Source organism: Montipora capricornis, chromosome 2, assembly GCF_036669925.1.
Source record: "Montipora capricornis isolate CH-2021 chromosome 2, ASM3666992v2, whole genome shotgun sequence".
Lineage (NCBI taxonomy): Eukaryota > Metazoa > Cnidaria > Anthozoa > Scleractinia > Acroporidae > Montipora > Montipora capricornis.
The window spans coordinates 12,147,449-12,159,948 of record NC_090884.1 but is presented as its reverse complement, the minus strand read 5'-3'; the positions used below and the strand labels follow the sequence as shown (position 1 = coordinate 12,159,948).

The 12,500-nt window shown below is 39.1% G+C and overlaps 2 protein-coding genes across 3 annotated transcripts in view; one reads left to right on the top strand and one right to left on the bottom strand.

Moving 5' to 3' along the window:
• Positions 1–5,209, top strand: part of LOC138038866 (swi5-dependent recombination DNA repair protein 1 homolog) — a 27,680-nt gene extending 22,471 nt beyond the window's left edge. For both annotated transcript variants that reach the window (XM_068884939.1, XM_068884938.1), the window contains exon 6: positions 5,074–5,209. The gene's annotated coding sequence lies outside the window, so the exon portion shown is untranslated. The remainder of the gene's footprint in view (positions 1–5,073) is intronic.
• Positions 1–12,500, bottom strand: part of LOC138038864 (proprotein convertase subtilisin/kexin type 5-like) — a 26,717-nt gene that overhangs the window by 6,630 nt on the left and 7,587 nt on the right. Inside the window, exons 8-16 of the mRNA XM_068884937.1 lie at positions 12,202–12,374; positions 10,490–10,702; positions 9,495–9,595; positions 6,580–6,801; positions 5,038–5,327; positions 3,528–3,718; positions 2,168–2,798; positions 1,577–1,901; positions 1,060–1,277 (exon numbers count right to left, since the gene is read on the bottom strand). Of these exons, the coding sequence (XP_068741038.1) occupies positions 1,060–1,277; positions 1,577–1,901; positions 2,168–2,798; positions 3,528–3,718; positions 5,038–5,327; positions 6,580–6,801; positions 9,495–9,595; positions 10,490–10,702; positions 12,202–12,374 (2,364 nt within the window). The remainder of the gene's footprint in view (positions 1–1,059; positions 1,278–1,576; positions 1,902–2,167; positions 2,799–3,527; positions 3,719–5,037; positions 5,328–6,579; positions 6,802–9,494; positions 9,596–10,489; positions 10,703–12,201; positions 12,375–12,500) is intronic.

The window sequence follows — 12,500 nt, the reverse complement described above, 5'->3', positions numbered from 1 at the left end:
AAGTTCCAGAAACAGGAATATACAGTGTGTTAAAAAGATTGTTTTCCTGCTCTGGAAGCATAACCTGATCCAACAATTTCCGACTTAGAGCAATCAGTATATACACAGAAATATTTCAACATTATCGCAACGGATCTTCATCAGTCCAGTGGTTGTCATTATCAGTAATGTGATTGTAAAGCAGAGACCATTTTAGTGCACCATAAATAGGAGGTAGGTCCAGGCCCACATCACTTTAAGTACTGGACTTCATTCCTTGATAACGATTCAATATTTCTGTTTGAAGTTGTACTATGATCAAAAAATCATTTCCTTTTTTTCCTCAAATTTTGAAAGCGTGTTCGCTTAGCACATAACTGGCAAAATTTTGAGCCTTGAGGTTTATCCAAAGGCTGTTTATTTTGAGTCTAAGTTTTGGATTTCACGGTCCGCCATTACTCACGTTCAAAACTGACCGATTGGACCTCAGAGGGTTGGATCTAGAGAAAATGACGTCATTTACTCACTAGCTTAAAATTTCAGCGCGTAAACGCAATTTATTATATATGCAAAACACGAGTCTGAAGGCCCGAAACTCCCGTCTGCATATTAATTCAGACGCGTACACACGCTTTGCATTCTTAAACTAGTGAGTCTTTGACGTCATTTTCTCCTCGACCCAGCTCTCTCAAAATTTTAAAGTTAGTAATGGCGGACCAATAAATAAGAAAATTCCAGTTAAAATAAACAGGTGTCTTTTCAAAATCAGAACTTAAAACTTGGGTCAGTTAGTGTTTAGTTAACATACTTTTGAAATCCAAAGAAAAAAAAGAATGTCTTTTTTGGTCGTAGTACCACTTTAAATACTGACTGCTCTGAGTAGGAATTTTTTTTGGTTCAGGAATATACACAGTTCCGCAGTTTTGTGTTTGCTTTATGCCAACATTTTTGTAAGAATGGACTTTTTAAGGGGCCTCATTTCAAGCTATATAAAATGGGCAATCCATGGATAAGTTATAGATTTATTCAAGATTTTGTGAAACCAGTGTTTTAGCATTTGCAGGTTCAAGTGAAACATACCTCTACAAGTCTCACAGTCACTGATAGTTGGCCCACTGCATGTTTCACACACTGTGTGACATGCTTCACAAGTACGAGTCACCTGGCTGTGAAATGTGCCATTAGGACAATCGGCTAAACATAATGAGCCCAAGAGGAGCCTTGGAGACTTGCATGAGAGACACTGATTACTTTGATCACCAAAGCAGGTCTGGCATGTTGAATCACATGGGACGCAGCTGTTAAATACAACCAAAAGCAGGACAAAGTCAAGAAAGCACTTCGGCATTAAAACAATGGGAAAACGTGTTTCAAAGTGTAAACTTTCAAACTTTCCCTGAGGGCTTTGAAGGCCTAGTGGTCTCTCAAAATTGTAACTGACCAAGAGTTTTATAATAGGAAGTAACTCTTTTTTAGCCTTTAGTTTTTTTGTCAAGTTGCAATCAAGTTCTGTGCAATGACAGGCACTTAAGTCAGAACTGTTAACATGCTTTTGGAGCGTTTTGCAGCCCCTCGTTTTGACTTGTTGAAGCCTTACCTGTTGGAGTGCTGAGGAAAAGTTCCTTCAGGGCATCGCAGAAGACACTTAGCCTTGTACAAAACAAAACCTCTTGAACACCCCAGGCACTGTAGATCAGATTCATTGGTACACGAGGTGCATCCAACTGGGCAATTTTTGCATGTCTGAGTGGTGGTGTTTGCATATGTACCCTCTGGGCATTGGCTTCCAGAAATGCATTGATGATGAAAAAGGAAATTTCCTGAAGGACAGCTAGTGCATTTGTTTGGGTCCAAAGGATTGCACTGTTTGCAGGATGATGAACAGGGAGTGCATGTTTTATTTATTGGTTCAGGATACTGACCTATGAAGTGTCAACAAAAAAAATATAGAGTTTCAGCAACATCAACAATGACAACATAATGACATTATAGGTTGAAAACGGAAAAAAAATAGTTGTGCACCAGTGTTTCCAAAAGTTATCTTGGCATTCAAGGAACGATTACATGCAATATTTCCACTGCTTTCTGATACTTTAAATTTGGCAAAAGTTAGCAATGTTTGTTATGATTAGTTGATGTCTGAGAATTAAGGAAGTACACAGATCAAATGAACACAGTTCAAGCTCACCTTCCGGGCAATGTAGCAGACATAATCCATTCTGAAATAGAAACCTTCCCTGACTACAAGACGTGCACTCAGATGATGAAGGACCAGAACAGCTGCTGCAACTGGCATCACAAGGTTTGCATTCCTGGTTGCCTGTGTCTCCATAGAAGGCACTCGGACAAGAGGCCTGGCACTCACCCTTATGCAAAAATAACAACTGATGGTGATCTTTAGTTCCACATGCTGTGCATGAGCTTGCACTCCCACCATTGCAGGTAAGGCATGACGGATGACAAAGCTGACACTGCCCATTGGAATCAGCATACTGTCCTTCAGCACATTTTTTTACACATTTTCCAGGCTCGTATGTGTATTCCATTGAGCAAGAGGTACAAGATGTTGCATTACCAGCACATGTTAGACAAGATGTGTCACATTTTGAACACACCAGGGCAGAATCTTGTGCATGTAAGAACTTGCCATCAGGACACGAGATCACACAGTTTCCATTGTTGAGAACGAGAGGCGGATTACAAGACAAACAATTAACTGAACTGGATCCATTACAAGATTCACATGTGCCACTACAAGGCTTGCAGAGTTTTCCAGCCACATCTTGGTATTCTGACTTGAGGCAATCGGCAACACACTCCTACAAGTGCGCATGGATTGTGTAAGTATGAGTAATTTCGTGATTGTTGTTTAGAACATAAGCTTGTGCTATAGTTTTAACCTGAAGTCAGGACATGGAATTTGAGGCACTTTTTCTGTACTTTCTAACCGAGTACTTTCTGTACTCGGTTAGCAAAGAGACCAGTGCAATTGCCAAAGGTAAACTTGAGAGACAAACATGTACATGTATATTTGAACTGTGGATAGAACTTCATTAAGATTTGCGATCAATGCAGATTATAAACAAAGTCACTACTTACGAGCCAGAAGGCCCATCAGATATGACCATTACTAATGGTAAACGTTTACGTTACTAATGATGAGCAGTAATTAAACGAAAGCCTGATAAATTAGAGCTGAAACAGGATATGAACCCACGACACCAGCGCATTGCCTTACCAATTGAGCTACCTGTAACTAGGAGTGGTTATCTTGTTCATGAAGAACCTGCAGAATTTTTAGGGGTTTTCGTTTCATTCTTGTTCCAGAAACGGTTCATTGCATTGACACAAAAACCTTGCCCAAAAATTCCTACAATTCAGACAGTGCCTTAAAAACCGAGAAAAACTTTTAGTTTGTTACAAATTTGGAAAACAAGGGTAGGTTTTAAGCAAAGCAACATTCAAATAAAATGTAACAGTACACCATAACAAATTAATTTTTTTGTCAGAAGAAGAATCAGTACTGGACTAGTATCTTTTCCTCTTACATTATTGGTGCTCCTTCTGAAGTGTTTACACTCATTGCATTGGTCTGGTCGTGGTCCTGTGCATCCACTCTGACATTCAATGCTGCAGGCAGTAACCGGCTTCTTTGTAGAATCACTTGGTTGAGGTGGGTCTGCAGTTCCATACATCTGCAAATACCACTTTGTTAGGGTACCACTATTCCCGCTAGAACCTGAGGGTAAACCGAGAAGTTAATTTCATTAATAAAGAGAAAAATTGATCCCACCTGATTGTTTCTTAATATCTTAAAATTCCATTGTATACACCTTATTCAATTGGGTAATCTGTAGTTGTGGTATAATTTGTGCAGACTGTTTTGCCACCAATTGCTCACACTTGTCACATTGACAGAGGCACATTCCACCAAAACCTCATCCTGGTGTGCATGACTCATTTAAAAACCAGCATTTGATTATCTCTGCTTCAGTATGATTATTTTGATTTGCAATGTCTCCCAATTTGCAGTACTTGTGCTTAGCCATACATGTACGTTAAGCAGAAGACTTAAATGAGGAGATTATTATTACCATCATTATTATTTCTATTTAGTATCACCCAACTAGTGGACTAAAGCAAATCCTGCATTTTAATTGTCTACACTACTAGAGGACTATTAGTAATAGTCCTCGAGTAGCGGAAAGCGTGACGCTTTCTTTCATTTTATTCCCAAATAAATACTTTTTCAACTTGCATTTGCTAACTTTATTATAGACTTTTCCGCCCGACTAGTTGGATTTCCAATTACCAAAATAATGGTTCAGCTGGCAATGATAGTTCATGTTTGCATGATCTTTCAATGCTAAGCCCTGCTGCATGAAAATGTCAATAATGACCATAAGCCATCATCGACCTTCATGAGGGTGATGACACAAGTAATGAATAAAGGGAGTAGTTTTAAAGAAACTGTGGTCCTGCGCAGGTGGGGAAGTCGTATACAAATTTGATTTTATCAACGGAGTTGTTAATGCAAATTGACGTATCGAGCGGTCGCCCTTCGTCAGAGCGGAATTATGGATTGTGTGCAGTTTTTATAGTGGAGTAGGAGCTACGCTATTGGCAGTAACAAGGCAACATGAAAAATAGGAATACATTAGTTAAATGAAAAGCGTTCGTTAATACCGTGGGGATTAAGGGTGCCAATTTGGAAGATGAATTTTTGTTCCAGATTCTTGCGGCTTTCCATCGTACCTTGATGTAGGGAAAGGCCGCAGATGGCCATGTGTAGTTTGGAGTGGTTGGGAAGATTACAATGACGAGCGACTGGCTTCGATGCCTCCTTGTCATTCTTCCCAACATTGCTAAGGTGTTTGTGGAATCGGTCGCCTAGTTGTCTACCTGTCTCACCAATGTAGAATTTATTGCATGACGTACAGGTTATGCAATAAATGACATTTGCGGAGGTACATGTGAAATGATCGGTGATCTTAACAGATCGCTTTTAATCACAAATAATGAGGAATAACATCAAAAAACTTGTGAAAAATGCTTTACCACGATTTTCAAGTTCTATTGTCCATGTTCCTTTAGGATCTTCTCCCCAAGTATGTGTGGACATGAACTCCCAGTCTGTGAAACCACTTCCAGAATCCTGTCTCCTTTGAGGAAGTAAAACCGCAACTGTGCCACGAGGGGAAATCAGTTTGATCGTGAGATCACCACGACGTGTATAGATCAGAGACATGATGACCTGCACATGTTCCAAGTACTTGATGTAGTGATTGTTTTGGGAACATGCACCTGTTTCTACAGTCAGAGTCAATGTCCCCGTACCAGGGATGGGTCTGAAAACAAAAGGTGTCAATAATTATTATTGGAAGATTCAGAACAATTCCTGGAACATTACTACAAGTGTATTCCAATTTTTTCTGTCGCCTTTTAGTATAAAGTCTGTTACTTGTCAGTTTGAATTGTTAGTTAGGGTTGTCCACATTATGCCGGCATAATTTTGAGGCACGAGCATCGAGCATTACGCCAGCATAATAGTAAGAAAAATTCCCGGAAATATGTCAAAATATCGAAATAAAAAAATTAATACATCGGAATTTGGTACAGTCTCGGGATTCGGATTCGTGATTTCCTGTGGAGAAATTTATGTGACAGTTGACTGCCCCAGACTTCACCACAGGAAACGGACGTGGCCACGTGGGGCGACTGGGAGTCTGGGACTTTTATTTTTACGTAGAGAATTTTGAGCATAATAGTAACATTTTTTGGGCAGCATTTTTTGTGAGCATGTGGACAACCCTACTGGTCGTTCGGACGTCCCCGGAATAAATCAACGACACAGCAACATTCCAAATAAATATTTTATGCTGAAAAGAAGAAAATGACTCCAAAAAAAAGAAGGAAAAAACACCTTCAAAACAAGGTATGCACCCTATGTCTGATTGGTCGAACATCTGTGCAAGAAATGGTGCGTTCCTCACGCTGATCAGAGTACAGTCCTTTAAAAACGTCAAAAAGTCTAAAAAGACGTCTCTTGACAAGTACCCGTTTAAATGTTTTCATTTGCTCTGTCTGCCAAGCTCAGTGTAAGATTATGGGAATCACTATGACAGGCGCAAGGCTTACACAAATGTACAGTGGTTTAGTGCAGGTTTGTGAAACCCTACCGTGTGGAATCACAGAAATTTCAAACCTGATTTTTTGCAGAATGGAAAGCATCCCTGTTTTCAACGTTTTGGACTGTTTAAGTTCAAAATAATCAAGGAATGTGCTAATGTTCATCAAACAAATAAAATGAAGATACAAAGACAAGTCTTTCTTTAGTTAATAAATGGAAAAAAAATGATTTTCACACTTAAAAAAATAATCATTTCGTGTTTCAACTACCGGACGTTACATGTCAAACAACCGGACGTTGTGTCCGGCCTGAAACGAAACCTTGCTGAAAGTCAACAAGCGAGTTCAAGGTTTGTATTTTTTTGGCCTGATTTGATAACCCTTTTAACCTGACAACCCTATTCTGCAGTTAAAAGCCCTACCTTGAGGGTATGTGCTTGTTATATAGATGTTTAACTGAAGTAATAATACCTTTTCTGTGGTTCTGGCATTTCATCACAAATGTGCTGGGGCGGTACAGTCTTCCACTTTCTTGCAAGGTTGACAAGTGCAAATGCATCAAGTAACCCATAACCAAACTTGTGACTGACCTTTCTCCCCACTGCATTCACAACAAAGTCATCTGATTTTAGTTTCACATTGGATGAGGTGCGCACAACAAGATGCTGCATGTCCCTCCAGGTCAGATTTCGGCTGCAAACAACATTTTGCATGCATGATATACTTCAGAGCCATATGAACGAGTTACAAGTAGAATTGAAGTCTTTTAACTTATAAATTTAAGTCACCAGTAGACATGATAATTCAATTCTGACACTCGCAATGATAAGGTGTAATATTTTGGGTGAAAGTTGCTGCATTTAATACTTCGTTTTCTGGCCGTCAGGTTTGTGAACATAGTACTAATCACTTAATAATCACTTTTATTTAAGTCTCAAGGTTATTTAACCAAGCATGAGTGCTCTTCATTGGCAAAACTACAATGTAAAAATTAACTGAAATCAGAACAAACAAATCAAATGTTGGTTTTTGGGGAGGGGAAAACCCTTCGGGGTACATTGTACCTGGAGAAAAACCTGTTGGAGCAGAGTAGAGAACCAACAAACTCATCCACATATGGCGTCGACTCCGGGAATCGATCCCGGGCCACATTGGTGGAAGGCGAGTGCTCTCACCACTGCGCCAGCCCCTTCACCCTTGAACCAGCCCCCACTGACAAGTACAATAATCTATAGCTGCATGTGTCACCCAGGAGAGAAAGGGTTAAAGAGGACATTCTTTTGGAATGGATGTACCTACATGTATCTACATGTAGATGTTGAGAATCCTGTCACTCCTGAACCTGCCTCCACTGACAGTAAATCATCTGGTGTTGAAGTAACGCCTAGTTTATACGTCGCGCTATCGTCTAATTTAATTCAGACGAATTTAATTGGAAGTCAATTCCTCCTTCCATCGACGTAAATTGTACCGTGGTTTTACGTGTCGAAATTAATGGCTCAAATTATGGTCGCATTTATTTCTCAGCCGGAATGCAATATACCTGGTTAGAAGTATAACTAATAATGTACTAACACAATGTATGCATTTCCTTCGACGCGACGCTGGTGTGACGGATAAACTGATGGAGATTTAGCTTTGCGTTTACGGCAGACGGCAAACGTGAAACTGAAATTTGCGTTGTGCCAAAAATCAAAGAAACTGGTCTGATTTTATCTCCTCTTTTTGCCTGTTATCTAAAAATGTCGCGCAACTTCTAAAACGAGAGAAATGTTAGAATAAGATAATTTTCATGCGTTTATGACAAGAAACAGCCTGCCGTTTGACGTTTCCCGTTTGACGTTTCCCGTTTCACGAAAACGCGATGCTAAATCTCTCTATTTTATCCGTCTTCTTATAAGACAGATAAAGCGTCTAGGACGAATTGAATTTAACAGACGAATTGAACTTGTTTTAGACGTCGCTCTATCGTCAAGTTTATTTTAAAGTAGGATCTAGAATTAAATTCGACGATAGCGCGACGTACATGTATAAACTAGGCCTAAATTCCATACAGGTCGCACTTAAGCACTTGTCCAGAAGCACATGTCCAGAAATGCACGCAATTAGACACACCCAATTTTGATAATAATTCAACATCAAGTGCCCCTTTAAGTCTGAGTATTTGCTAGAGCGGTTTTCAAATGAGTGTCGTAAAACCAAAACCAAAGTAATTGCAAGTCATGTACTTTTGCCAATCAGAAAGGACAGAGACAATCCCATGAAGTACTTACACATAGCCGACACAAAGCGCGGGAAAATGTGCACGAGCAAGCCACGACTGGTTTTAGTTTCACTTCTGATTGGTTGAAAAAGTGGCGCGAGAACTTTGAACCAATCACTGAGAGAAGTAACGCAAAACCAAAGTAATTCGCTAATTACTTTCGACACTCAAACCGCTATATTTCTAGCAATAAGGTAGGTGTAACAGTTGGCATCATTTTTGGTGAGGGTAAAATTAATGTAGCTGTTTATCTTTACTTCAGAACCAAAGTTTTGGGGACGCTTGTCTTTATTCCCAGTCGCAACTTATGTTGAAGTTGGGAGAAGAGAAAGGGGACACTTTGTGACGCAGATCAAAATCACCATGCATCAAATTAAGTGCATTTCTTGACAATGTGGTGGAATAAATTATGGTATCTACAGTAGTGCTATATCTTACAGTCCATGCACAAAAATTATGGTAGCTTTTTTTAAAATGTACTTGTTAAACAATATTAACTACTGAAATCTATCAGTTTAAAACTATTCCCTCAAGATTTTGAATAGTGGTAGACATTGAAATTATGAATCATTAAGTTTTTTTTCTCTGAAAATATTGTTCGTTTTATGGATTTTTAGGGAAGGGTGTTTGGGGGTCTCAAAGAGGAATTTAGTGCTAGTGATTCCTGCATAGAAGATGGGAGAAATTATAAAATAATTATTAATGATATCACAGAAAATAGGGAATCCCTTTCAAGCTCTTTCAAGAACGATAAAGTGAAGACAAGGAAATGCTAGTCTCTACTACCTGATTGTTACAACATTCTTGGGAGAAAGAAACTACACAATGTAGAGTTCTTTGGTAATATAACAAGGCACAGTGGGATCAAAAAGAGAGTTCTTTCTGGATTTATTCCTCAGAAGTGAGGGAGAGGGAGAGCAAGAATTAAAGGAGAAAAAGACAGTGATCGACATTCTAAAGCTCAACCACAAAACAAAACAAACCATTGCATTATGAGCTGAGCTTTGTAAAAGAAGCAATGGTCTGAAAAGAGTATATGCTTACGACCATGAAAGTTGGTTGCATCTGTTAGAGCCTGTTTGTGAATTAGTCATACCTATCAAATAATCAATAGACAACTTACTTAACCTCCAATGCAAGAGCCAGTATTCCAGCCGCAAGAGGTGCAGAAGCTGACGTACCCGTATGCGAATCTGTACATCTACCATGAAGGTCTGTTGTCACCTTTGCAAAGCAAATAAATAGAAAAGTCTTTAGTTTTCAACAGCTAAAATATAAGTTATAAATTAATGTCTGCTTATATAGTGGGAGTGTAAAAAAAGACCTGACAGAAGTGATGCATTTTTTAAAGTTGGCAAAATGTATGGTGGATTGTGGGGCTGCAAACATCTATTCCAACTTGTACCGTACCCGTACATGTGGTCTTGTCAAAGTAATTAATATGGCAGGTATTTTTTACAGGTCACAGGTCAAGTTTCAGGTCACTGGTGCAACAATAGTTATTATGATAAAGCAACCCTAACCCTTTATTAGTGCTAAATCCATTGGCCTCAGGTTACATTAGACAAGGGTTATGTTAAGATGTAAGAAAATACGTACTTCCTTAATGAAAACCCTTTGACACCTAAAACCGGCCAGACGATTTTGCTCATCAGTGGCGAACCCCCAGGGGTCAATGGGTTAATTACTCACTGAAAAACTATGTCCCCATTAAAGTATGTTTAACAGGTGTGATATTTAACAATTAGCCCCGTAGCCCACGTGTCAATAGCCCACGAGGCGAAGCCGAATGGGCTATTGACCCATGGCCCTTGAGAGCGAAGGGTCTAATTGTTTTAATTAGTGTCACCCAACCAGTCGGACAGTAAAGGCAATAATAAAGTTAACAAATGCAAGATGAAGAAATATTTATTTGGGAATAAAACAAAGAAAGCGTCACGCTTTTCGCTACTTGAGGACTATTACTAATAGTCCGCTAGTAGCGTAGCCAATCAAATTGCAGGATTTGCATTAGTCCCCTAGTTGTTGGACTAATTGGAAAGACCATGCTACACTAGTGAAAAGGAGCCTTTAGAAGTTACACTAAGTCTTGTAACAGAAAAATTCCCAGAGACATACAATTTTCCTCATGTCATAACTTCCGCTACTGAAGGTGGTAGCGAGGGTTGACGCACAGTACTCAGAATACCACGGAGATGTTCCATGCTCAGTGGCTGAACTTATTGACAGGGTATAAATACTGTTGGTGTAACCATCACAGCTGCAACTGTCTTGACTTCTACCGCCATTGCCTGAAGCCCATACATAAATGGAACCTAATCCACCTCTACCCTATGAGACCAAGATAATGCTTGACACATTAATCTTACAATTGAATGACTAGAGGCAAAGGAGGCTACATGTTTCATGCCGTTAACGGTTTTCATTTGTGAATACGGGTGAGAATTCCATACAGGAAAAGCACCTACAATATCAGGTTTTTCACTTGGGTTTGTCATTGTTTGGTTTTTTGTGTGCTATCACTAAGTCATCCAAGAGTAAGCATTGGTAATAAGCAACCATTTTTATTCCTCATACAGCTTTATCCAGGCAAACTAAAACAAATTAAAACTTCACACAAAGTCAGGTACTTTAAAGACCCAGCCATTTAATTCAAAATGTTCTGAGTACTTGCCACAGCGCAATAGTCAATTTCGGAGTTGTTGTTTGCCTCGAACCATTGAAATGGAAATGAGTTAAATTTGAAGGAAAGTGCTGTAAACACCCGCAGAAAAGCCGCACCCTGAATTAAGTGGCTCAAATTTTGCAAAAAAAAGATTCTTTTTGAAAAGATCAAAAGAAATCCAAAGTAGAGTCTTTAGAAGTCTTCTTCGTCCACTGTTCATTGAACGTAAACTCACTATTAACATTGAAACGGAATGTACTTCAAAGCCTTACCCACAATTTTAGCACTTTGATATATATTATGAACATCATTTCTAACAACTTTTACAGTCATATGATTGTTCTTTTTCTGGTATTTGTTGACAGGAATTTGTTCATTCAACAGTTTTTCCATACATTTTTGCGTTATGCATGTACAACAAGAATGTGAGCGGGACATTCGTAACTTAGTAACCAGGCATTAGATCGGATGCCGAAAGATAGAAAACCGGAAGAAGCCTTTTTTAATTGTTCGCGCAGATAAGCTGCACCCCGATTTCTAGCAATGAGTTTTGGAAAAAAGGTGCAGCTTATTACCTGCGGGTGTTTGCGCAGTAACATTGTCTCGTTTTGAGACAGAGGCGAACAGCAACTCGGAATGCGATAGGCTATTCTTTGTCCTATGAGGATGAGGAGGGGGTTTAAGTGAAGGCCCCCTCTCTTTTTGGGGTTTCTATAGGGGAATCTTTGTTTACAAAGCACAAAGTCTAAGTTTTGTAATCAATCAGTCAATCTATCAAAATTTGGGACCGATATCTCAGATAATTTATGACAATGGTTCCTTTCAAAGAATGTATGGGCTCATTGTAATAATTTTAGTGTTTTGCCACCCAATAATTTGTCAATATTTGATGGCAACCTATTTCAGGTAGCTGAGTGCCCTGCAAACCAAAGGCTTCAACTTGGGGACATGATTGGGTTTGAAAAGTTGTAACTTCATCCAAGTCGAATTTGCCATTTATAAAGCATTTCAACGTAACATGGTAATTGCGTTGTTTTATTTCCTCTTAAGTTTCTACTTGTAAATAAATTAATAATTTCTTTTTACCAGCCTACCAAGAAGAAAATCTCATCTGAAAGTAACATTTTAATACACTGTGCATATATCAGAATTATTGTAAGCTTACGTTTTGAATACCATCACTAAATGCTTTTCTTGCCAGTTTGGCAGGCCCATCTACAGTCCGTCCATCATCATCCGGTCCCCAGCTTGAACTGTAAACATCAATATCCTGAGGGTTGAGGCTAAGGGATGCAGCCTCAACGGCATCTGTTACATCACCATCAAGCATACGCACACCTTAAATATAATAATACACAGCTTACAGCAACCAGTAGATTACCTGAATCTGTTTTAAACTTTATCCTAGGGAAAAATTCAACTATTGGCATTGCTTGAAAATGATTACAGTGCGACGCGCCTTAC